General features: G+C 44.1%; 1 protein-coding gene across 2 annotated transcripts in view; it reads right to left on the bottom strand.

Annotated features, from left to right (window-relative positions):
• LOC113580185 (copine-8) overlaps window positions 1-27,092 on the bottom strand; it is a 75,617-nt gene that overhangs the window by 6,286 nt on the left and 42,239 nt on the right. Inside the window, exons 7-17 of one of the 2 annotated variants that reach the window (XM_027014567.2) lie at window positions 24,011-24,074; window positions 21,711-21,814; window positions 20,483-20,587; window positions 18,904-18,945; window positions 18,215-18,290; window positions 17,411-17,464; window positions 17,083-17,144; window positions 6,669-6,715; window positions 5,072-5,253; window positions 2,846-2,973; window positions 345-447 (exon numbers count right to left, since the gene is read on the bottom strand). In XM_027014567.2, coding sequence (XP_026870368.1) covers window positions 345-447; window positions 2,846-2,973; window positions 5,072-5,253; window positions 6,669-6,715; window positions 17,083-17,144; window positions 17,411-17,464; window positions 18,215-18,290; window positions 18,904-18,945; window positions 20,483-20,587; window positions 21,711-21,814; window positions 24,011-24,074 — 967 coding nt within the window. Of the gene's footprint in view, window positions 1-344; window positions 448-2,845; window positions 2,974-5,071; window positions 5,254-6,668; window positions 6,716-6,747; window positions 9,649-17,082; window positions 17,145-17,410; window positions 17,465-18,214; window positions 18,291-18,903; window positions 18,946-20,482; window positions 20,588-21,710; window positions 21,815-24,010; window positions 24,075-27,092 lie in introns of those variants that run through there. The other variant, XM_027014568.2, reaches the window with a different exon arrangement.

The raw sequence follows: 27,092 nt of genomic DNA, 5'->3' as shown, positions 1-27,092 counted from the left end.
TCAAGTGAAATGATCTTACCTTACTAGAAGATAACTTCACTTCCTTGAATATTTTATTACATTGTTGGACAGGTGTTTCCCCAGCCATTATCATGGTTGTAAGAACAAAAATGTAGTCATATACTTGGTTATGTCTCCCCTTGCCTATACCAGTTCTGTCAGGTAAGGATCCTGCTGGTGTTGTGTGAATTTTAAATGATAAGACACTTCAGCTGAACCAACCTACTGTTACTGAACCAAAAGGCCCTGCTGTTGATGGATGCGACAAATATTTTGTCTGTAGCTTCTCATTTTATTGGAAAATACAGCAAACGGATTGGTATCCTGGCAGGTTTCATGCTCACATTGACGATGGACTCTTTGGCCTGGGCCATGTCGGAGATCACCCCATCCGTGATGATGAGGAGGACGAAGTACTGAGAACCGTCCTTCACAGAGGCGGCGTACCTGCAGCAGAACACACGCAGGTGGCATCTGGCATGTATCATGAACTGACTCCGTTTTATATTTCTCAACTGCGGGGGTGGGGTGGGGTGGGGGGTGGGGTGTAGGTACAGTGAGGATTTCAGTAGCTAGACAATAAAATACACTCCTGTTTCAAGCACTGTGTCCAACCTAAGATTTTTGAAATTCCTAACCTAAAAAAATGCCTTGAGGTAATTATACCCAGTGCTGCTCATCACTGTCCCTTTACTTGTCTATTCTAGATGGAATTTTATTTTTCTCCAGTTTGATATGTGTGCAACCTTTCTCTCCCTTCAACTCCCAAAGGCACGGAGTTATTTAAGGAGCAAACAGAGGGTGTCTCGTCTTTGCCAGTTCATCAAGGAAACCCAACTCTCTCTTTCTGCTTGCTGCTAAACTTAGTTGAACACATCTCTATGGGAGATGTACGATTAGCCCCAGAGGTACAGAAGAAGCAAAGCGCGCAGTTTCTAGGCATTAACGCAGCAGCGTTAAACGGTGTGAGGCGCGAGCAAAAACCCCCAAGATGAAAAGCAAGGAAGGCGCGCGCCGACGGGACACGCACGCGCGCCCGCGCCCGGAGCGTAGCGGTTGCTAACGACTTGGCGTCCGTGAGTCGCGCAGGCCGACGTGGTGTCACGTGGACACGTCCTACCGTCGGCTCGTTTATTTCTTTAACAGACTAATTAGCACATAATCAGCATGGCAGGCGCATGCACGGAACCTTACGGGCTCAAAGAGTTCTTATGGGGTTGAAGAAGAAAAAAGGTGAAAGGACTTATTGTTTTTCTTGTGAAAAGGAAAAAAAACCCCAATTTGCTGTGTGTTTGCGTCGTTTATCGGATTATGCTCATTTCGTATTAGATGACAATGGACTGCATAAATTGTGTTCCTGTTCTTGGCCTGTAGAGGGTTTTTTTTCCCGATGAGAACAAAGGGTTTTCTCTAAACCCCTGCATAGCCCATCTGAAATAGTTTTGCCTTACTAAGCGTGTTGAAGTTTCAGCAGCACAGCGTTTCACAATAACTGCTATTACAGTTTATTACACGCTAGCGTACATATGGGTTGCCTGTGCGGCTAATTTCAACTTTTATTTGTGCCAGCTTTCTGCTTACCACGCGTAAACAACAATTCAAATCTCTAATACTCTCATCAACCATTACAGAAAATTGTCTCTGAGGTATAATACAGTTATGTCATCATGATCTGTGCTTGAACCAGAAATACCTAGAGTTGAATGGGAGATGGATTTGGGAATTTTGCAAAACTGCGAATTTAAGGTAGATGTTACACCATCTTTACATAGGTCAATCTATGTAGATATGCAGTAACATCTACCTTCAATTCTAGGTATAGGTTAGTCAATTGAACCTTTTATACCAGCTGTATTTTGACCAATCTAAACTGCAAAATTTACATCTCTGTTTTAGATGTGATTTAACTGAAGGAACTTTTTTACACTGCACTTGGTCATGTCCAAAGGTTTGTAACGTTATATCCAAAATTCATGAAATAATTCTTTCAAGTAGACTCAGAGATTTGTCTTCTGGGTAACTATGTGAATTGTAATCTCAGAAATTGATATTCTATATGATTTACAGATATCATATTAATGTTGAAAAACCAACGCTTAAGGATTTTACAAAATATGGCAACCATTTACTGATTATACAGAAAACATACCATCAGACCCGACTGATGGTTAAAAGTATATGTACTTTGTTTCTTTCCCTTTTAAAAAAAATGTCCTTGTTAACTCTGTTCTGTCATTTGTAATAAGTTTTGTCTTCTTTCTTTGAAATATATGAAAATATATATATATATATATATATATATATAATCCAAGATTTTAATATGAAATAGATATGGTAAGGTGTGTCTGCTGACGCAAGGCCATGGTAATCATTAAGCCCCAGAACGCTGACTCTCTGCCTTACATTCTCACTACCGTGCAGGGCCAGAAACATCGCACTGCTCTGTGTCTTGGGTAAATGAACTAATTAACTCATGTGTCTTTCTGTCGCACTCACCCGGCCGCCCCTGGGGGCCAACAGCAACCGATTGATTCTGGCGTAAACTCGTTCTGACCCGCGTGCAGGTCAAGCCCTGTGTACGATCTGAAATGATCTCCCCCGAGCGGATTTCACATCACCATACATACAGAGAGAGCGGATTGGTGACATCACCAGCTTTCAGTTTAAGTTCTTTGTTTCTCTCAAGATTAAGAATGTGTGAATTGCACATTTTCCAGTTACCTGAGCTTCATCCCTGCCAATAGTTTGCATGGGTTGGGTTTGGGAGGGGTGCATTTGTATATCAAATGGAGAGGCAGGAGTGCGATTCCTGAGGTGACAGGCTTTAGGAAGAGTGTGTGCCTACCTGGCTACGTGGTTGATGACGGGGGAGAAGTTGGTGGGGCCGTACAGTTGGACAGACTTCAGGCTTTGATAGTACACCTCCATGACGCCATCTATACCATTACAGTATGGGTTTTGAGGGTTCCCGTTCTGTAGAGACAAAAGGGTTAAATGTGTGTGTGCGCGCGCGTGTGTGTGTGTGCCACTAAGACACTTGCGTAAATCTACTGAGCCACTGAATAATTATTGGATCAATAGATTGATTAATGTATTGATCCCATCCACTGCTAAGCACAGAGGAGCTTCTGTTACAAAGCCAGTGGTGTCAAACTACAGCAAAACCTGGTAATTAACTAATGAGCTGAATCAGGGAAAGCATCAAACTGTGCTGGAGTTCGGCCCTCTGGGTCCAGACTTTGAGGCCTTTGTACCAAACATATCTGCCAACTCTGCAGCAAACACATACAGAGCAAAATCCTCTCAATGACTCCACCTTCTCCGCTGCCACTGGGGGTTTTGAGGACTCGGAAAAAGCCATCAGAGCACCATCACAGTGCCCCTCACCTCTCTACGCTGAAGCAAATGTATTTACATTCGCTTCAAAGTAATACATCTCAAGTGCCAGATGACGGAGCCTCCTGAAAGCCCGGCTGAGTAAACCGTACCGCTTATCTTCTCTTCCTATATGAAACGTTCACGCAGCCCAGATGGTGCGGCATCTGTCTGCCATTAAGCACGCAGCACGCTCTCTGGCCCCCCTATATCGCAGCGTCGGCAGTGTTGTTCGACCAACCTGCGAGCGTTTGGCATGTGGCTCTGCACGTGGGTGCTGGAGCAAAAGGAGGAAGGTGAAACAGTCTCAAAATAGGCCCATGCTCTCAGGGACAAGAGTAACTCATACTAAAGGATATGCATGTACTCGTTTCATACAAAATGAATGAAGGGAGATTTATGGCATGTGACTAACCCCCCTCCCCCCCAAGACATGACGTGGTATGAGTGGGAAATGAAATCCCCTCGTCCGGCCAAGAAAGAATGGCACGGGAATTGAAACATGCATCCCCCCAACCCCTCCCCACTGGAAAGTCACGGCATGTGACGTGGATGTATACTGAACCCCTGTATGCTGAAATTGGGCTTAGACATGCACACTTGTGCTCGTCTTTTATCTTGTTTCATGCCCTTGTTACCGTGGCTCCGCAGCCGTGCGCTTGCCCTTTTCTTCTCTTTAATCTAGCACCATCAGTATCACCGGGCTCAAAGAAACGGGGAAACACGAAACGGAAATCGAGGCACTTGTGTTACAATGGGGAAATAAACAAAAACAAACACACTGGGAAACAATGCAGTGAGCTCAAGCTGCAGGAATCTAAACTGAAGCAGAAGAAAGGATTTGAGCTATAGCCCAATTTCTTTGTTTTCCACAGGAAATCTTATTGCAAATGAGAAAGGAAATGTAATATTTGGAATTAAACAATACCATGAAGGATTTCATGGTGTCTACTGTAGAAAGCCTGTTTCAAAAAGCTGACAGAAAAATACTCTGATGGAGCATTTTTTAAAAATCTGATTTGATTACATAAACACTTCTGTGATCGATAGCTTTTTTATGACCATAGTGTCAATAAGATATTTAGAGGCATATTTTTAAAAACAATTACAACGTGCAATATTATAATTGCATGAAAATATGAATATGAACATAGCTGGAAAGGCTATTTTTGAAGTTATAAAAATACTTTTCATTAAGTTTTTAAAAATATATCCACAGAAAGCCCAGACAGGCTCAGCATTGAGTTTGATGCCTCTTTTAATAACGCATCACTGCATCGGCAGAAATAGTTAATCATTTATTCTATTTTTTTTTTCCCTTTGCCTTTGTGTAGGACGTTACTGTGATCGCATATTCATATACTGTCACATGTGAAAAATCATTATATGAGGAGCTAATATGCACGTCATAATTTAGCTGTCAGGCATCAAAAGTAGAAATGCAAATAGAGAAAGTTATGTAGCACTATAATTAGTTTGGTTTAGAATAAAGGAATAAGTCAACAAATGAATTAATTACATGAATACACATATGCATACATGAAACAATTCTTGAGCATAAAAAGTGGTCAGCGGAGTGTTTATTGGCTCTCGGGGCAGCATGTGCATCCTGGTTTACACGGGATGCCACTCTCACAGGTCAATGCAGGTCATGTGAACAGTTCCGTGCTCCGCCAGCCCAGACGAGGTCACTCACCAGGGCGAACTCATGGGAAACCCGACCATCAGGTGGCAGCTTGGCTCCAAAGCCCAGTGCCGGGAACATCTTGTCACTGTCATAGTCCTGTATGATCTCGCCCACAGCTTTGAGGGCCATGGCGTAGGCGTTGAGCTGGTATGGACTCATGTAGTGCAGAGAGGTCGGCTGGGCAGGGTTGCCTAGAAACCGCAAAAGGAAAAATAAAAGAAGTAAATACAAGTCCACACAGAAAAGCCTACAAGATAACGTCTACAAGACAACCTTAAAATGTTTACAATGCAATGCTTAATATGACATTTAGATTGTATTGGTAATGTAAGCTGTACTAATCCTACTATTCATTAGTCTACTTGCTGGATGTATTTTATTTAACCTGCCATATTTTCATATAACATTTCATATAATTTCATACTGTAGGCCAAATCCTGGTCGTTTTTGTTGTTTTTTCTTGTCTACTCCCATGGCTATGGACATCTGTGCTCTCTCAAAGAAATGAAGGTGATCCCAATGGTCACTTTGGCCCTGCCCCACCACAGACGATCAACCGTTATCCAGGTCTGTAAAGCAGTGTCTTATCGTGCGTGAGTTCTTGTGTTTGTGCTACCTGACGGTTGATCTGTGGTGGGGGATGCTGCTCATTTGACTGGCCAGTAGTGGGTCTTGCTCAAGACAAGTCTAAGAGGCTGGGGGAGGGGAGACGTTAGTGGTCAGGAAACCCTACAACAACCCTAGCTATTATCTAAGATCCAGCTACAGTTTTATAGCAACACTAGTTCCCTGTAAAGTAGCCAATCTCTGCTATGCATGTTTACTAGATTAAAACCTCAGGTAGGCTGGCGAAATGGTAAACCTCAGACAAAGCAGGTATTATAGCGACAGGGGCCTATAAAAAGCTTAATGGAGAGGCCGGGCTATACAATTTCAGGGTGCTTGTCTTAAATTGTGTAGTAATAATTTTGAGTTAGATGCATTTGTTTTGCATGCCTTAAACCTTCATGTGCACCTATTTCCAGCATCAGTATTTTTATTTATATATATATATATTACACACACAAACTTTTTTTTGTACAGGTTCCTGTGAAATATTTTATATTATTGAAGTTATATAGTGCTAGCATCGTATTATACTCTTTTGATAATTATATCTGCAAGGAAATAGATTTAATTTTTTAATTATTGAAAAAAATCTTTCCAAACCTTTGAAAAGTGGTTCATGAAATGCAACAACACTAACTACCCTGAAGATGTGAACAACTTGGCAAATTTGAATTTAATCAGGAGTTTGGTCCCACACCATTACAGTCCGCGTGTTTCTGGGTAACTCTTCCCCCAGGACTGAGGCAGTCCATAATCGGCGTGAAGTGGATGTGATAAAAGTGGCTCTTTAATTGTGCCACACTTTGAACTTCGTGGTGCTCCCCGTGTGCCTCTGTGAACGGATCTAAAAGCCACGTCCTTCCTCCTAATCATGGCTCCTTGCTGCATGTCACCTAGCTCATTATGCTGGAAGAGTGTTATCACTGGCTGATGTTTGCACCTCATTTGCATGCATTTCAATAATTCCCAGCAGCCCACCGAGGACTTCTGCACTTACCGTTTGAGGCGGTGAAATCAATTGCCACAGTGAAATTAATCTGAGTCCTGCCGAATAAGGAAAGGGAGAAAAGGGGAACGTTTATTTTGTCAGGCCCCAACCTTCCACACATCATAATAACAGGAAAGAACCGTAACGCCATGATTTTATAACACTGTCAACATGACTTAAACAAGCTACACTTTCCTGTATATGAGCGCAAACAAATGAAATAACAGGTGAGAGCCAGTTAAAAAACATCAGAATCCAAATAATACTCAACCCATTTGAAGCAAGTGTTGTCTTTTAACTGCACAAGGTGTTTGGACTGAATCATAAAGGCAAGGCAATGCAATAAAGGTTGCCACAGTCATTAGAAACACCTACCGTAAAGCTACACCTTGGCTGCTCAATTAGCTAGCGCCTAGCTAAAGAATGCGTGTTATTGGTGTGTAGTTGCAGAAGGCAATCCTCCTCTTCCCAGGAACAATTTATTAGCCACGTTCTACCTCATTAATCACTGGTGAGGTTCTGACCAGAAATAGTGTGGGTGTTGTGCTGCTATGAGTGTCTCAGACACAGCAGTGTTGCTGGAAGGTTTACATGTGCCAGTGTCACTGGTGGGTTGAAAGTGGTCTGCCATCCAGAAATATCCAGCCAATAACAGCTCTTTGGTCAGAAACTGACCATGGACGAAAATTTGGAGGATGACGAGCACACACTGCATAGTAACAGATGGGCTATGGTCTCTAACTGCACTTTCACTGAGACTCTAATAAACAAATGTTTGTAATAACAGGGTATACAGGTATATAGAGGCTATGATCTATTGTGATGCTGTTGTGAGGTCAGTCACTCTACTCTCACTTGCTCTAATCTCAATGAAAACACTGCAGAATGTACATATGGTCATACTTACACATAGACCTACAGTGTATATAGCAGAACGCAACATTTTTTCTTTCACCGTTTTGAAGCAACTCGAAACTTACCATCTAAAGAGAATTTAAAAACCAGTGAAATCTCAAATATAAATGTTTATTTACAAAATGTTGTTTTGGTATGTAACGGCTTGGTCTTGGCTCAGACCACAGCACAGGAGAGGTGAGACCACCATTCTTTCGCTTCTTTTGTAGTAGTAGATTGAGTAGTGAGTAGGTCAGACAACAAGGAAGCAGATAGACTGAGAGATCTACCTCCTCTACCCGAACCAAAACGAAAAAAAGATAAAGTTCACTTCCTTAAGTTCATAACTAGCCAGAAGAAAAGACAGAAGGCCTTAACCTGAAGAAAAGGGTGAACATAAACACACATGGCATCCAGCACCCTGTTTGCCTACACACACCGCGCACTATTTAAGACTTACAAATGTGCAAAAAAGATTCACAGTGTGTGTGTGTACACATTTAATTTTCTCTGGAGCTGGGAGAAGATGAAGAGGATGAAAATTCTGGTGTGTGATTGGTGGGTTAAGAACAGACTCAAGTCATGCTTTAAGTACGGGCCTATCGCCTCATTATATCTCGCTCATCACCAAACTTACAGTCGCAGTTACACACACACACACACACACACTACTGAAATATAAATAGGTGTCTGACACTAACGAGATCATTAACTCAATTATTACAGAAGATTAATGCAATTTATATCTGAAAGCAGATTAATTCAGTTTGACAGATTAAGGGCTTAACCAGTTGGTCAACAATCAGAGAGTTCTCCCACGATGAACTTTTGCTAATGTCCCATCCATGCCTAAGTTGCCAAGCTCATTATTAAGACCATTTGCTGACAGCAGCTGTAGAGTTGATGAGAAGGTAGTGATGGTGTCACGGAACGCTCGCCTCCCACGGTTTGGCCCGCCACGTGCAGTGGGAGGACCTTGTTTCGCAGCCACACCTGCACACACCTGTCTTTTGTGTATTTAAAGTCGTCCTTGTGTGCAGTGCTGTCGGTTATTGTTGACGTAACATGCTAATGTAGATGTATTCTTGTTTATCGTGTCTGTTTAATGTTAACCGTTTCAGGTTCCTTGTCTGTAATACGTGCGAGTGCTGTTGCGTTTATATGTTAATAAATGTTCGTCCACGTCACAGGAGCCTGTGTGTCCTGCCCCTCGCCCTGCGACACTCGGGCCACATGCGTTACAGATGGTAGTGATGAAGGTGATTACGAGAAAGGTGGCGGGATTGAGAGCTGTGTGAGACCTGTAGCAAAGACAGTAGGAAGCCTGGAGATCTGTCTTAAAGAAGGGCTGTGTGGAGATCTCTGTGCGTGGAAGGGCTGTGTGGAGATCTCTGTGCGTGGAAGGGCTGTGTGGAGATCTCTCCGAGGGGAGGGCTGTGTAGAGATCTCTGTGAGTGGAGGTGCTTGTGGAGATCTTTGTGAAGGGAGGGCTATCTGGAGATCTCTGTGAGTGGAGGTGCTGTGTGGAGATCTTTGTTAAGAGACTGAGGAGGGCCTAGCCACCTAACACACACACACACACACACACACACATGCACGCACGCACACACAGTCATTATAAGTCACCCCCGAAGAAGTCAAGAGGTTGGAAGTTTGCAGATCGGAAAAAAAATAAAACGGGTTACAGGCCGGGTAGAAGAATAAAAGAGGGTGACAGCGACAGAGTGACAGAGCAGAGTGACAGAGTGACAGAGCAGAGTGACAGAGTGACAGAGCAGGGTGGTTTTGTTACAGTGGGTGAAATCTCATGGAGCAGGTCTGGCTCCATCACAGGTGCATGGCCTGGTCAACACAGTGATGGGAAATAATGAGATAGGGGAGGGCCACTCTCAGTGAGCAAGCCCTGATATGATGATGCCCAGCTCAGACCCTGACCATCTGCTGAGATTGTAGCTTCCAGGTGCAAGGGGGGTATGTGGGTCTGAGGGGTAGGGGGTGGGGCAAGCAGAGCACTCCTCCTCTTGTTCACGTGCCAACTCAGCTGCGACGCATCTGCCGCACAATTGCAAAGTCTTCCCCAGCCTTCCTGAAAAAGCTGCATGTTGGAAATGTGTCAAATGTGTCAGTTAAGAAGAGCCAACTGAGCGTTTCTTAAAAAGCAGCATCTGTAAAGAGCGTGTGAGCATAAGCATGGCATTCACAGAAATGTTACTCTAATTACACAACGTGACGGATACATCTCAAACTGAGAGTCTCGTTTCTTCAATTCAGCGGGTGAAATTGTGAGCTTTGTCTTATCGTCATTGCTGTTATGGGACTGGCAGGCTGAGCGGCTCTAACCAGGCGAACGCGTCGGTCAGATTTGTATGCCTCCGTGGAAGCGTGCAACCAACACTTGGCTTGGCTCAAAGAAACAAGCTCAACGTAGAAGGTTTTCACACACACACACAGACACACACACACACACACACACACACTCTGGAGGAACATGCTTATGGTAATTGGGTACTCATCAACCACCCTGGTTATCAAAGGCAAGTGCCTCCATACCAGCTCTGTAAAACACTTAATGATTAGTCACATAATACCATGAGGTCCAGAAGTGAGACTGAGGTGTTTATTTCTGACTATGGCAATGTGTTGGTTATTTCCACAAAGCCCAACAGGAAAAAATGACTCCGTTTACAGAGTCTCCTGAGGAAAGGTCAAACTGTCTGTGGCTGTCAGATGCAAAAGGCGATGCAGCAATGAAAAAGTAAAGTTTCGTTATGATCTTCTTGACACAACCTGTGGGAGTCATTAGCTAGCAGAAAGCGAGAATGTGACACAGGCTGAAGGCATCGACCATACCTGGGTCTCAAGCCCAGGTGCCATAGGTGGTAAATGTGCGCCCTGACCACTGGACCAAAGAGCCAGCTCTCTAGCACTGCAGCCAGAGCACACACTTCACCTGCCTGAGTGATAGTCTCTCTTCTCACCCTCTCCTTCGGGGAGTGACGGTCTCTGTCACAGAGAGGGCGAGAGGAAAACAGAGGCAAGTGGGAAAGACAGGAAAAGAGAGAAGGAGAGAAAGAGAAGGAGAGAGAGAACGAGAAGGAGAGAGGGATCGGGAGGGAGAGAATGCTGTTTAATAACACACTCCTTTGGGAGTCCTCAGTCCTCACTGCAGACAGAGACTAATGGCTCTCTCAAAGCCAACCTACGCTGGCATCAAACATACATTGGCACAATTCAGTAGGCAGTGCTAATTTGGGCAAATGGTTACAACATGTAGTTCTGCAGTACACTGGGGAAGTATGGAGTCATAGCTGAATAGATGTTGCTGATAAACCCATGAGCTAAGAGACAAAAACACAGTGATTATCTAGCTGTACCGCCATCACTCATGAAACCAAAACATACCCCCCCCCCCCCCCACACACACACACAAATGCATGTGCACACCCACACCCACAAACAAAACACCTTTTTGCCTCTAGCAGTGGGACAAAAAACATGTGAGCCATTGTAAGCAAAACAGAGAGCCCCCATGGGGAAATGCATCATGCAGGAGTGAGAAAGCGCCGCAGTAGTCACAGGTAATGACAATGAGAAACGGATGCTGTCACGGGCAGAGCTGAGACACGCGTCAGAGCTTAATACCCGTCCCACTTCTGACAACAACCGCCTCCGAGACTATGGCGCAGAAGATATGGGATATAATTGTGTGGCCCAGTTTCAGGACATTTTCAAACTTTGCACTGCGTGAACAGTGGGCACGTGCTGCTCTGGAGATGCACCCGAAATGACCTGTCGTGGCAACACAGCTGCTGCAGGACCCTCAGCCACTCCTCAGCTTGGCTTTATGAGAAAATTAGACTACGGGTGACTCCATCGGCCTGTAATAAACTGGCTGCACATGACCTGTTGGAGGCGGTAAAGAGGGAGCGGCGCGGATCTCACTCATTTTCTATATCGGCACTGCAGAGTGTGTGGAGGTGCTTGCATAGCCAACCTTCCAAATGCTCCCACATAAACATTCTGCAGTTCCGGTTAAAAAAGAAACAAACAGTGGGAACGCTGGACAACAAGAGCTCTTTTGCACCTCTAGGCTGCTCGTTAAAAGAGTGAAAGGGAATTGTGCGCCTGGACACGCGTGAAGGAACGGCGCTGATGATGAGTGCGATACGGTCTCGGCCTCACTGTGACGAGTCTGTGGTAACACCTGGTATCACCTGGATATGCCCTGTTTTGCAGTGCATGAAATGTTGAAAAGCCAATGACAGAGGGATGTGTGAGGATGATGGTGATCCAGAGGAGCTAAGCATCATCATCATCATCATCATCATCATCACATTCACGCCGTCATGCCATCCATGTCACTGATAACACAACGGCCACATTCCTTTCCACAGTGTCCCTAAGCAGCTTCCTTGTGTTGTCTACACACTAATTGTGTGCTTTGCCAATGTCCGTTCAGAATGTCCTTTAATGTCATCACAGAGTAGATGTGATGTGTGTCATTTCTTTTAACAACTGGGAAATTCGGCAGTTCCTTTGTTTGCTACTCTGAACTGTATCTATGGGATGTGGACCCTATATTTTACATTTACGACAGCTCACATTAGCCAACATTTATTTTTATTTATTTAACCTTTATTTTAACCAGGCAAGACAAATTCTTATTTATAATGACAGTCCAGCAAGCGCCAGAAGACACTTGTAGGAAAGGAGAAAAAGTAGAAAAAACTATAAAGAAATAACCCAATCCAACAAAAGATATAAGAGAAGTGAAACATATCAAACAGAAGCAAAACATTTACTAGTATTAAAAATGCCTGTCAGTAGGCCCTTAAAAGTAGATAAACAAAAGAATAGATGTAGTCAGTTTGAGTGTTCTCTGTGACAGACTCTAGTCATTAGTAGCAGCTGCCTGAAATGACAACAGATGTGTTGGATTTAGGGGCCTTAGATATGACATAAAGGGAAGACCTCAGATTAGATTTGTCCACAGAGACTGGCTGCAGTAACGTAATTAAACAGGGGATGAATATGCAAGAAGAGTTTTAGAAATGGGGAAGTTACGGTGAGTGTGCTGAGATCGCCATTTAGCCAGAGAATACAGAGAGCAGTGGTGGGCTCTGAAGTGGGCTTGTCATGGACTGTTCCTCCCCCTATAAGTCACGTGGTACTGCCCGCCACGTGCAGGGGGATTTACAAACATGCTGTGTCTCTGTTTTTGTAACTGCACCCCCCAGGATTGCACACACGTGTATAGGGTTTAATGTTAATGTCTTGTGTCTATTTATGCCCTTGTGTGTGCTCCCTTTGTTGGTCACTGCCAGGTGTTATTGTCGATCTTTGTAACCGTAACGATGGTTTGTGTAGTTCCTGTTAGTGTGTGTGCATCATCGTTTAATGTTAGATGTATAGTCATGTTTACCGTAGGTGTTGTGTGTGAGTGCCACCTGTGTCACATATGTTTTGTGTTAATAAACGTGTTTCACCGAGGAAGTCTGTGCGGCCTGCCCCGCGGCCTGCCCCACGCCCTGCGACATTCGGGCCAGCATCATTACAGGGCTTTTGTAACAAATTAAACAGCAGAATGATATGGTGTCGAGCTTTAGAAGGGTGCCTCTGCTCGCAAATCTATACATTGAGTAATTTGAACAATTATATATTTGGCAGCAGGTGTAAAGGAGGAACAATTCCTATACAGTAAAGCATGTTTTTTTGCTTTAACCTTTGACTGTAAAGTGAAGACATGGTCAGAGGAGAACAATACGCTAACTAGCCAAATTCCTACATATCTGTAAAGAATCACCTCTTCTAGGATGGTTCCATCACTAATTGTAATGTGGTGGGAAGGCACAGAGCCATTCTGACTAAACCACATAACCTGGCAGCATTTAATGATAAATTAAGGGTAATAAAAGCCAGCTGAACTTGGAGGAAGCTATCCTGAAGTGGTTTTCACACTGCGAAGGGAGGATGGACCAGTGGCATACGAGACTGTATCATCTGCACATAAATGAATATGAGGATTATTAACAGGATGAGGAATATCATTATTAAATAAAGAGAAGAGAAGTGTGACCCAGTATTGAGCCCTGAGGAACACACAAAGTGGCTAAGAGAATTAGTGGTTTGAGATTGCGAGGAAGATACTGATTAGTGAGATAGTGATTTGCTGCTCTCTAATAATCAGTCCATCAGCAGGCTCAACTCACCAGAGGATCTTGACTAGACACAAATGACTGATGTATAAACATTTTTTGTCAACGTTCTGCTCAGGAAGTTCCTTACACAGTTTGAAGTTGCCTTCAAACTGAACATTTTCAATCTTTATAGTTTGAAATCTCCCTTAAAATGGCCTGTTTCCTTGTGTAGTGCTTTATACAGAGAAGTATAAGGCCAAGACGCTGATAGCTGATACTTCAATTACTGTGTGGTTTCTTGCAATACATTTTATATTAAATATTTTAAATATTCTAATTATTATACATCGGCTACAAATGAACAATTTATTCTGACAGAATTAAAGTCAGATTCATGTAATGGATTAAAAGAATGTAAGAAACATGGCTAGATATGTAAATATCTAATAGCGAAATGCTAATAATGTATGAATGTGTAAAGACTCTCAGTGCTCTGTCTAAAGAAAGGGTCGTTGGTTGCAGGTAAGCATTCTCTCCCTTACAAACACAGGCAGACACACACAGCCATGCCCACATAAGCACAGATGTGTGCTGGGGACTGAGCGTTGAGACATCGCCTCAAAGAACGCTGCAATTTATCACTGCAGATGTTAGCAGAGCTGTTATCACCAAGAGCTCCCTAATGACAGTTAGCTGATTGGATTGCTCTTTTCCACAATGAAGGTGGGTTGGGGATCGCTCGCGCCTGTTTGGATAACGAGCCACACTTCACGCGAAGCGTCAATCACCGCACGTCGGCGTGCCAGGGATCCGGATGAACGAGGGAGGAAGGGAGAGGAAAACCAGAGGAGAGGAACGAGAAAGTAGAGAGAAGCAAATGGGAACGGGCCAGCTCGGAGGCTGCGCACGGGGGATAACAGGCGGGCGTGTATTCTTCCTCAGCGTGAGCTGGGCAAATCCTCACCTATCAGTTCTTAATTCAGTGCAGACTCAGATGCGATGTTGGTCCAACTGCTCAGGACTATGCGGGGCCAAACTTTTACCCGCGATAAAACCGGGGAAAAGCGGTTATCGCCACACACGGGCAAACCAGCCCGGGCGCTGCGCCGTGAGCAAAAAAACCCCCATCCCACGCATGACAACCTGTTGAAGAAAGCGGCCCATCTAGAGAGGAAAAAAGGAAGAGAGTACGACGTTTTCTACTCGTTCTGTTCCGGAGACAGGAAGGTGCCAGAAGCACCAGCCAATAGTGATTTAAAAAAAAAAAACATCAAAAATTTGTTAGCTGGATTTAACAAATAAACCCATAGATAAGGCCAGAATGGCACGGAGCGCCTTAAGGAATTGTGGCATTAATTAGCATTGTTAAAAACAAACAAGATCAAATTTCGCCTCAGAACAAATAATACTGGGGGTTATATAATATTATTCTGATGCCTGTGTGGTTTAAAGAAAAAAAAACTCCAATGACACTATTGTAGAGAGCAGGGACTAGTGTAATTAGGAGTGGGAGATTAAACTACATCATGATAGGCTTTTTGCTAGTACACCGTGAACAATGACCAACAGTATTAGAAAATAGAGAGTTTCATCAATTATGGAGAGCCAGTAAATAATAACTAGTGGTATCACACTGTTAAATTAAATCCTCATAGTAACAAGAACCTGACTAGATGCCCATTGCACCAGTACCGTATTTATTCTTGTGCTGGCTGTTGCTGTTCCTTGTTTACTAGTGTAATTGAAGTTTAATAGTATATTTTTGCAAATACGTTAAATTAAATTCAATCATTGTATTGTGTCCCCACTTGTTGGCAAAGCACAGGACAAAAAAACAACAACATGATATTTATCGTGTTTTGTAAAAATGTATTAAAGTATCATATGAATCTTGCCATATTACCAACCCCTAAGCTTAACACTCACAGGGTGTGCTAATGATTCTAAGCTAACTCATTCACAGGTGATACTTGAAGCTAGTGTTCTAGGCCCTGAAACAGGGCAACAGCATAAACAGAGCAACCTGTTCAAATATTTCAGAAATCCATTCAGCTCATGCAGTGCGGACCTCCAGTCCCTTGCTGTACGGTGTAACAAAAATCTGCCCTCATATGCATCCATGACACAGACGACATGCAGTATGTCCACCTAACCACACCCACCTCTAAGCACTGATTTGCACACTACAGGGTGGGGCGCCTGAGCCGATTTCTCCTAGCCTTGAGGTTCGGCGTGCGAAAGGCATTTGCAAAACGTCTATGCTGCATTTGTTCACTAGAATTGCGTACAGCAACCATGCCCCTTTGCTGGACGTACGCCTCTGGGTTCCCGCCGCCACAGGTCCTGCTTGCTTGTCTGTGCTGTGCATTCATGGCGGGCTCGGGAAAAGCCCATTAAAAGTTAATCTGATGAGAGAACTCGAACGACTTGTCAGCACCGCTGTGGGTCAAAGTGAGGACCTCATTCCATTCAGCACAGGACTGACAGCAAATGACCACACACGCCCATCACTCATCAGTAGACTACGGGCCAAGCGGATATCTCCCGAGAGAGAGAGAGAGAGTGAGAGAGAGTGAGAGAGAGGGAGAGAGAGAATGGTAGAGAGTGAGACTAGTGACAATGAGGGGATAAATCCAGCCAGAGTGCACTGACCTTTGCAGCAGCATGAGACACTAAATGGAGAGTGGCTGGTGCCATTAAAATGACCTACGGGTGGCGAGATCTCAGACAGGAAGTGTCTACACGCTCACTCTTGCCTTTCTAATGAAAGCATCACTCAGTGTGGGCATGACGTCCAACACAGATGGGCGAGACCTGTCTATGGGTCTCAAAACGAAGACTTTCAGTGAGTTGTGCACACACACACAATCACACACACACACACACTCACATACACACACACACCCACGCACACACACGCATCCACACACACATTTGGGCTAGGATTAGCAACAAGTGCACCTCTCCACTGCTATGGACTTGGCCTCCCACAGGTTTGGTTTTGCCTGAATGTATTCATTCAACTCCACTCTCTCAGTGGGATCTGTCTGACATTCAAAAGATTGCCTGATGCCCCCTCCACACACACACACGGCATCCGTGTGTGTGTGTGTGCGTGTGCATGTGTGTGTGTATGTGTGTGTGTGTGTGTGTGTGTGTGTGTGTGTGTGTGCATGTGTGTGTGTGTGTGTGTGTGTGTGCACGCGCATGCGTTCATGCATGTGCGCATTTGACTTCACTGCAAAAGACCTCGCCAAATGAGGCAGTGCTTTTAATGAAAGCAAGAGCGATTTGCTTGCTCCGCGCTGAACCTGCTAGCGTCTGCATTATATTTTAATCCTGCTTACTGCCCCACAGACGCACAAAATGATGAAACCTAAATGGCCACTCACCCGCCCTTAATGTAGTCCAGGAAGGTGACTTCAATATCCACAAGGAAAGACAGGAGCGTCACCTGGAGAGTGAAGGAGAGCAGAGAGACGCGGGTTTCAGCTCGGCAACAAGCCACCCACTCACAACGCTTCACTCTGATTGATCAACATATTGGATCTTACAGTAAATAACAAACACTTACTGTAGAATCCACTTAGAGCTTTATTAGTTTGAGAGGGATGGTTTTAAATGGTGGCTGAGTGCGAGACTGGTAGGAGCACATCATCAAACTGCTAACGGACTAAACATGTACACATGTGGACACAATGTGAAATACACTCAGCTTACTGTTCCAGAGTTGAGATATTTTTTCTTTTTGCTTTTCTTCTTCGGGTTTATGACCTGTGGAGATGGATAGAGTGATTTTATTTGTTTATTTAGTAGTTAAGCCATTTTAAAGGTTAAAGAAGGTAGGGGATGGGGGGGGGGGGGGGGGTGTTGTAACATTGTCTGTTCCTGGTCTGTGTTCTGTCAATGCTTTGGCTAGAGAGGTCGTCATTTTGAATAAACCATGAGAAAAAGAGTCCCTTCTCAGTGCATGTGTGAGGGAGAGAGGGCTAAACAGGGGGAGAGAGAGAGAGAGAGGCGTTTGACAGAAACACCTTCACTGGACAATCAATCCGAGAGACCCTCTCTACGTCTCTACAATCTCTCTCTCTGACACACACACTCACACACACATTTAAAGACACCTACAAGCCTCCCTAACCCCAAGTGACATCGGAGCCATGAACCGAGTGCGAATGCACACGGATTGCTCCAGCCATGGGCTTGGAGTTGTGGAGCGTTAAGCCACTGCTGACCCTCACGCTCCACAAGTTTAGCCATCCTTCGTAAACAATTATGCCCCAGTCCCTGGATGCGTAGATGGTGTAATATGTGGGAGGAGCGGGTGCTTCAGCGCTAGCGTGATGCTGCTACCACAGGGCTGACTTGAACAAAACAAAACAAAAGATTGGGAAACCCAACAACAAAAATCAGTCACGGGGGGGGGGGGGGGGGTGTTGGTGTATGCATATCAGCCACCATAGCTCCGCCCCCCCGACTGAGAAGCGAGTTGTGGGAGGAGCCTAAGTATATGTGAGGTCTCACCTCATACACGTTGAACTGAGACTGGCCTCGGGATAGCTCTCTGTAGCTTGTGCTGAACTCGCCGATAAAGTCGTGGCTGACACACACACACACACACACACACACACACACACACCCAGAGAGGAAAAAGACTGTTCCTTTAATGTGAACCCTTAATTCTAGATTAACAATGATCAAAATTACGAGCAAACCTCTAATCCGTCTTTTAAACCGAGCCAAGTCATATACAATATACAAAGTTCCAGTTTTTAATCTTGTCATGAAAGGCAGTGTTCCTACTTGGCTTTGCTATGTTCCTACCTAAACTGTGCGATGTGCTGTGATGTTTCTGCTCTGGAACCCCCCATCTCTATAAACCCAAACTAAAGTGAAGTATTAATCACATCACCATGGACATGCAGCAGTCCATTTGCGCTGGTTGCCAACGGAATGGGGCCGTGAATTATCTACCTGGGAAAACAGAACTGCTCTGACAGCAGAACTGCCCCTGTGTGGAGCCCCCGTGAGCAGGGCAGGGCAGCAGCCATCCTTCACCAGCTGCCCTCTGTTACCTCCGTCACAGGCATGCGTGGCGGAGAGAAATGCTGCTTTGCTTCCGCACAAGGAACATGCTCACTTAAAAAAGGCCGTTGGCATTAGGTGCACTTAGTGTTAGTGAGCTGTGTGTGTGTGCATTGAATGTATCTTACCTCCCATCCCTGTCCCAGTCATACACTTCAATCTTTATTGTTCTACAGGGAGAGAGAGAGTGAACGAGAGAGAGATAGGACCTGATTGACCTCTACTGTAATGTCCAACATTTCAAACAGGGCTGTCCTTTCATCCTTTCAGTCTCACATCTCTAACTGTAGGATCATTCTCTCAGCGGCAAGTGGGCATTTTCCCTTCACCAGCAGGAACAGCTCTAACAGCCATATTCCATTTTACAATTCATCCTGCCGAGAACTGGGGGTAAGGGACAAGCACCAGCTGCCAATCAAAAGAGAGAGAGAGAGAGAGAGAAAAACAAATGAATTGTGGGCTGCTTTGCCACAAAAGCTGGTCATTAGTGATAGTGCATTACAAGGTAAATAAGTCAGCAGTGAATTTGGAGAGTGGCAGGATTTTAAGAGCTACGTAGGGGCGTTTAAGAAGCCAGAAAGTACACAGCAGTGCTGTCATTTTTGTGAACTGGTTAACCCACATTCATATGAACCATGCAATGATAGTTTTGTTAAGAAGCAGGAGGCAGGAATTAGGGCCAGAAAGATGCAATTTAAGAATGAAAAGGGTCCCACGGCCACAATTAAGGTTCAGAAAGACCACGATACCCAACTGTTCGCCGAATTCAGCCTGCTCTCCATTCTCAAATTTCAAACCTTAAACCCCATCTCATCTCATTGCCTCAGCATTACAACTAATCATGGCAGCCTCAACAACCTCTTATTTGTTGTTACAAATCGGTTTCACCATGTTGAACCAGACTAGGCCGATTCAGCCTTGGTGATGGCAAGAGCCATTTAGTCACGGTGCCATGGCGTCTCCAGGGGAAACGTAATCTGCAGGTGCTCCACTAGGGCTGCCGGTTAGCCGTGAGAGCTAGCAACCCTTTCCACACCTCCCTGATCTCCCACAGAGCCTTATCTCCAGAGACAGGCTCGCGGAGTGGTCCCACCCTCATCATCGCTCACGTTTAATCAGCCGGGGGGCAGATAAAGCAGGAGTGATGGGGCCTCTAATCAGAGCTCTACTACGTAGCTCGGCCTCTGTAGCTTATCAGCACGGAGTGTTTGGCGGCTGGCGAGGGAGGTGTGCGCTCTCTCTCTCGCTCTCGCGCTCCTCTTTCATGCTCTCTCTCTCTTAATCTCCCTCTTCGGTTATTGTACCTCATTTGTCTGCCCGCTACTCATCCAACACTTAGCACATGTCTTAATTCGGCCATTGACCGCTGTTATGGTACACTATTTTTCCGAAGTCTATCATATGTTCTTCATTATTTTGTTCACTATAAACCAGACCCTAAGATGTATTATTTTTAATCATTACATTTAGTATTGGGGGAAATTATTGGGTTGTCAAATGACAAATAGGATGATAAAATAATAATGTTGAAAACAATCATTTCAACCTTATGAATGTTGAAGACCTTCTCAGCCTGTCTAGATTCATTTCAGCACTGATTGGCCAGTGGCAGCTGCCAGTCGCTCTCTGGGTACTGTAGTTCTCTAGTCTAACAGCTCTGGTGCTGCTCAGTGTAGACCGGAGGTGCCAAGTTAGTTTGTGTCCTACCTGTCGTAGTCTCCGTTGCACAAGGCTCTGACGGGGATCTTGAAGGCCTGCCATACCGGGCTTAGGGTGTTTTTCACCACTTCTGTCTTGTGGCAAATGGTGAATCTAGCACACACAAAGAAAGACCCTTGGACACATTCATACAAATACCCCAGCTCATGGAAAAACACAGTGTCAAAGCTTTGCTCATGGTCATTAACACAATACAGCCCTCCAAATTATATGTAGGCCTACTAAAGTTGTTACCCTTTTAGAAAGCCAAGTTGTTTATGTTCCTGTTATTGACTTTAAGTATGTCTGCTAGCCATGCTCAACAATGCAGATATGCGAAAATAACCCCAATCTTTACAGGATGCGGTGGTCACCGTGGCAGCAAAATTTGCCCAGGCTCTGAAACGGTCGTTTTTTTTCTTTTTTGTGTAATTTCATTAGCGAGGCTTTAATGTCATATAGCAAATGGCCTCACTGACATTACATGAAAGATTCAATTAACTCCTTACTTTAACTACCCAAATCTATCTCATCTTCAATCTTCATTACAGATGCTGACCCCCTCAAAGAATCCAATAATGATATATCCGTCTGTCACTACCCTGCACATCACGAAAGAAACGCTGGCAGCACGTGTTCCTTTAACTGCTCCTTATAAAAATATGTCAATATCTCACTGAGGTAAAGTGATTCCTGTTTCTGTCTGATAAAACACATCGTTTCACACTTTTGTAAGAACCAAGATAGCTGCACAAGCAACCTTTTTGGTTAACTTCATAATGAATTTACTTCTTACACCGGGAAAGTGGGTGATTGAGAGAGAGAGAGAGAAAGAGAGAGAGAGAGAGAGTGTGTGTTTGTGTGTGTCTGAACATGGCAAGATTTAAAGAGAGGTGCTTAATGTATTTGTTGGAAATAAGTCCCCCCACCCACAAGCCTACATGAGTGATGCTGAAATCTGGACCACAGTTCCAAATCTGGTCTTGAGTTTTGTAAACATCGGTAGTTAACTCAAGAGTTAATGTAGCTGCTTGGCTACTTTGTCATCATACCAGACTCCGTAGTGAAGAGGGAGAATTGTGGGAGCTGGAGCTCGAGGCAGGCGATTTCTATGCCACTGGCTACAGAAAGAAATCTATAGAATTACACTAAGATCCAAGGAGAAGTGTATGTGTGTGTGTGTGTATGCATGTGAAAATCTGTGTTTGTGTTTGTGTATGCCAACTGATCTACTTACGTTCCATCCTCATTGCTGCGGTAGAACACAAGAAAAGGGTCGGACTTGCCAAAGAAGTCTTTCTTGTCCAGTTTGTTGCCACAAAATTGCATCATCACTGATTCCTGGAGGCCAGGATGTTTGTGGAGACAAAGGCATAAATATGTTACTGGAGTATGCAAGAGAGTGTATGGAAATCTATGCTACGCTAACGGTGAAGCTAATTCCCGTCACAGCATTAACTGTGCATTTGGCAACTGGATCTTTTTAGGCAAATTACACAGTGTAAATGCTACATGGTCTGGCATGGCCTCAGATTTGCATAACTGCATCCAGATGGCAAAGGTAAGAAGATATAAGGAATCCCTTTGACAAGCATACACTGTGTGCACAATTATTATGCAAGAGAGTATTTTGACAATATCATCATTTTTATGTATATTTTCCAACTCCAACTGTATAGACTTGAATGCTTATTGGATTTAAGCATATCAGGTGATGTGTAATGAGGGAGGGTGTGGCCTAAGGAGATCAACACCCTATATCAATGTGTGCAAAATTATTAGGCAGCTTCACTTCCTCAGGCAGAATGGGCCAAAAGAGATTTAATGCTGAAAAGCCAAAAATTGTCATCGTATGACTTTCAGTGGTATGCAGCACTCTAAAATTTGCTAAGCTATTGGGGCGTGATCACAGAACCATCAAACGTTTTGTTGCAAATAGTCAACAGGGTGGCAAGAAATGTGTTGAGGGAAAAAAGATGCAAATGAACTGCCAAAGATTTGAGAAGAATCAAACGTGTAGCGGCCAGGAGCCCGTTATCCTGCAGTGCCGTCATATTCCAGAACTGCAACCTACCTGGAGTGCCCAGAAGTACAAGGTGTTCAGTACTCAGAGACATGGCCATGGTAGGCTAAGGAAAACTGAACTCCCCACCACCACTGAACAAGACACATAAGCTGAAACGTCAAAACTGGGCTAACAAATATCTGTAGACAGATTTTTCAAAGGTTTTATGGACTGATGAGACAAGAGCGACTCTTGACGGATCAGATGGACGGGCCCGTGGCTGGATCAGTAACGGGCACAGAGCTCTAATTCGACTCAGACGCCAGCAAGATCGAGGTGGGGTACTGCTATGGGCTGGTATTATTAAAGATGAGCTAGTTGGACCTTTCTGGGTTAAAGATAGACTCAACATCAACTCCCAAACCTACTGCCAGTTTTTAGAAGACACTTTCTTCAAGCAGTGGTACAGGAAAAAGTCTTTCAAGAAGACCATTGTTTTTATGTAGAACAATGCTCCATCACATGCACTGAAGTACTCCACTGTGGCTAGCATTAAATATGAAAGAATAATGACATGGTCCCTGTCCTCACTTGACCTAAACCCTATTGAGAACTTGTAGGCCCTTCTTAAATGGGAGATTTACTGTGAAAGAAAACAGTACTGCTCTCTGAGCAGTGTCTGGGAGGCTGTGCTTGCTGCAGCATAAAAAGTTGATTGTCAACAGATTAAGAAAATGACAGACTCCATGAATGAAAGGCTTATGACTGTTATTGAAAAGAAGGGTGGCTATATTGATAACTGATTTTCAGAAATGTTTATTTGTAAATTGAGTTGTCTGTTTATTATTGTCACTGTAACAGATGAAAATAAACAAGTGATATGGGAAATGTTTTGTTTTTCATTTAGTGACATAATTCTGCACACTAATAGTTGCCCAATAATTATGCACACATAGATATTCTCCTAAGAAAACCAAAACCTCACTTTTACTTTCTTTAAATTTTCAGGTTTGTGGTTTATTAACATTTTGGAGTGATTGAGAGCACTGTAGTTGTTCAATAATAAAATTAATCCTCAAAAATACAGCTTGCCTAACAATTGCGTATAAACATGAGTGCCTGTGTGTGTATGTGTGTGTGTATGCGCGTGTGTGATAAATAGATAGTTGGGTCACTTGGCCCAAGGCTGAGCTGGATTCTTTACAGGCCTGTAGCAGTATAATCTGTGGGGATTTGAGGCTACAGGCCCTTCACTGCAATCAGTATGTCTGGGGGTAAGCCAAATGCACAGCAGGTGCACACACACACACACACACACACACACACACACACACACACACACACACACACACACACACACACACACACACCGTGTTACAGCTTTATCACTCACACCGTTTCTTATTACTGAGATTTGCAATTTACAACAAACAATAAAGCCTGCCAGGGTCAGCACTACGAACCATGTGACCACAGGGAGTTCAGTGCTAGCGAAAGCAAAGGCAGGAGGCAGCCCAGCTGGGAGGACTTACTCTGCAGTTGCTCAGCTCCTCGGCCTTCACTATAATTGTGCCACATTTCTTGCCGGGAATGCCCCTGCAAGAAGAAAGACAAGCCTGTCAAGACCAGGGGATACACAGCTACAGTAACGCATGTACTGCAGCTCTGCCTCCGCTCTGCCTCCGTTCTCCCTCCGCTCTGCCTCCGTTCTCCCTCCGCTCTCCCTTTGCTGCTGTGTGTTACTTATGCGTCGCCTCTCCAACCCGCGCGGCCTTATATCACCGTGCGTCATGTCTCAGCGCGTAAAAGAAGAGTGTCACATTTGCTTGCTTCAAAAACTGGGGCCCACACTCATCAGAAGCAGTACTTTCTCGTGTGTATTCATCACCGGTCAGGCAGTGAGCGTTCGCTTTGTTTTTGTGGGCACTGGCATCACGGGGTCCTGTGGTCTGTGGCGTATAATTGCAGGCGTGAGTGGCCCTGCTCCCTGCTGCGTAGGGTTTCATCATAGCTGAACAAAGTGCACAGACCCATAAAGCTGGCTGGGCATTAAGATCAAAGCCGTTATTGTCACGGCGGAAAATGGTAACCGAACGTTGATATGGAGGGTTGAAGTTTCTTGGTGAAATTGCCGATTATTTAAACCACTATGAATGCGCACACATCAAACATGGAAGCAACGTCAAAACGAGCCTTTAACAAGCAGTTTCCAGGGTAACAGCCTGTAACTAGCAAAACAGAATGTGAGTATGAAAAAAAGTTATATTTATTTTTTTCAGTGACGGCAGTGCCTATCAGCTGTCAAATCAGCTGTAGGAAGCACGACCTGGATCCGCCTCCAGCGAACCGCCCGTCTCCCTGGAATCTGAGCACCCACCCATTTTACTGGAGTCTGAGCATTCGTCCATCTTCCTGAAGTCTGAGTTCTCCCCTGAGAGTGCTGAGCAAAAGGTGACTCAGGAATGAACAAAAATGCTTTGGTCTGGACAGTCACCCTGGTATTAGTGTGATATCACCTAGAGAGCCCAGCAAGGTGCAGAGCACAAACGCGGCTTCCGAGACAAGTGGCAGGTTCACCCCCCTCCCCACACACACCTCCCCGTGTTGGTTATGTAAGGAACCAACAGAAGCCCTGCTGTCAGCAATGTAGTGGAGGAGGGCTGGATTGAGCTCTGGGAGAGCCTTCAGACTTCAAAATGAACCTGAATGCCACTGAGCTTCGAATAATTATGCTGGTGTGAGCACGGCAAATAATTTTCAATTGTAGAATAATGGATTGGCACAAAGAAACTGATAGCACTGTCAGTTAATAATGACCTGTGACCTTTTTTTCATTGTTTTTTGGCTCTGTACTACAGCACATAAGAAGTGAAACAGTGACCATTAAAGTGAAGAATGCCAAATGTAACCCAAGAGGATTTACCTTATACAAATCCTAAAATGCTGAAACAGGGCAAAAACTGTCCGTCGTCTACTTACTTACAGGCTACACTATGCACACTGACAATCCTGACATATAAACACTGACCCTTGTCTCCTCTCCCCAGTAGTCAGGAATACGGACCTAGGTGTGAGTCCAAAACGACGAGGATTTTGGGCTGTGGAAATGGTTTGGTTTGACTCTGTGCAAGGTAGTCGCACTAGGTGACAACAGACTATAATGCAACTTATTATCATTTCATGCAATAATGCGGTTTCAAAAGCAGAGCAGTTTGTGAATAGCGGCACTGGTGTAAAGCTATACAATTTAATGGAAGAAAGACCATGGAGTGAATGTGGTGATTTTTACATCTTATTCCTGAAGGCATTTTCATAGAATGTCATGGATGGATGTACTGCCCCATTCCACACAGAGCCAGTTATGATCTTTGAACCAGTATATCACACAAATACCCACAGGGTCTGCACATGGTAATATTTGTTAACCATTGTAATGATAGCAACCACACAAGGTCCTGCTTTTTGGAAATTCGCACAAATGTTTTATTTTCTTTTTGGAGAAATGCACAAATGTTTTATTTACAAATTGGCAAAATGGCTTGTCCTAGCCTTTTGTTTGAACTATCTGGTAAGGCACCACATGTAACATAAATTATGATCGACAAAAGGCAGTACATACTAATTACATTAGTATGCATCTAATCAACCAATCAACTTTTTCTCCTGTTGGAATAAAATGTGAGATTCCCCACTAAAATCAGTAGGTCTCGTGTCCATGCGATGAATCACACACATCATGCTGCGCTATTTTTGGTTTGATTTCAGGGGTTTAATTAAAATCTCACACGTTTTAATTATATAGCGAGGTCATTGAATACTGGCCTGGTATCTTCATTAAGGAGTTCTTCCTCCTCTAAATAGCAGGGCCTGAGTGTAATGTGCCAGGAGCAACACACTTCGAAAAACACCAGGAACGGGCGCACTTCCGTCCGGAACAACTCTCCGACTCCATTTCCAGAACACTTGTCAAGCACGCTTGTGAAATTTCATGGTAAACCAACATCAGACTCAATAATTAGAGCTCAAAATACAAACATAGATGGTGATTTCATGCTAAAGCAACATAAGACTTGATAACTAGGGCTCCAAGTAAAAATACAGACGTTGGTGGTGTGCTTGGCCATGTTCGTTCCATTTAACATGTTCGTCTTTGCGGTTTCTGACCTTCCCGGAGTTATGGTGTCAGAATGTATGACAAATTTCAACGCAGGAATGCAACACTGCAACTTATAATGGGACAAGATGACTGCCTGCTACAGAAGGGCAGACGCAGGGCAGCTGCTTATTGTGACTGACAGCTAACGCAAAGTTGAAACCAGCGCAACCTTTTTTTAAACATTATGCTTTTCTGAACTGTGTAGTATATACAAACATGGGGATTGACAATTCTAACAAATGCAAAGGAAGGAGTGTTGCAATACAGTGTCCAGTGTTCTTAACTGCCAAGGTTCTTTGAGTGATTAAGGTAATATAAAGGCATTCCAAGATCTGTTTTAAACAATAAACAGGTTTTCAAGGATATTTAAAGAAAGACTAAAGTAAATAAACAATTAAATACATAAACAAATAATGAAAATTGAGGGTGAGGGTGACATTTACATAAAACCTACTGAA

The sequence above is a fragment of the Electrophorus electricus genome, chromosome 7 (genome assembly GCF_013358815.1).
Source record: "Electrophorus electricus isolate fEleEle1 chromosome 7, fEleEle1.pri, whole genome shotgun sequence".
Lineage (NCBI taxonomy): Eukaryota > Metazoa > Chordata > Actinopteri > Gymnotiformes > Gymnotidae > Electrophorus > Electrophorus electricus.
The sequence above is the reverse complement of the archived record's forward strand: the minus strand, read 5'-3'. Positions and strand labels throughout refer to the sequence as shown.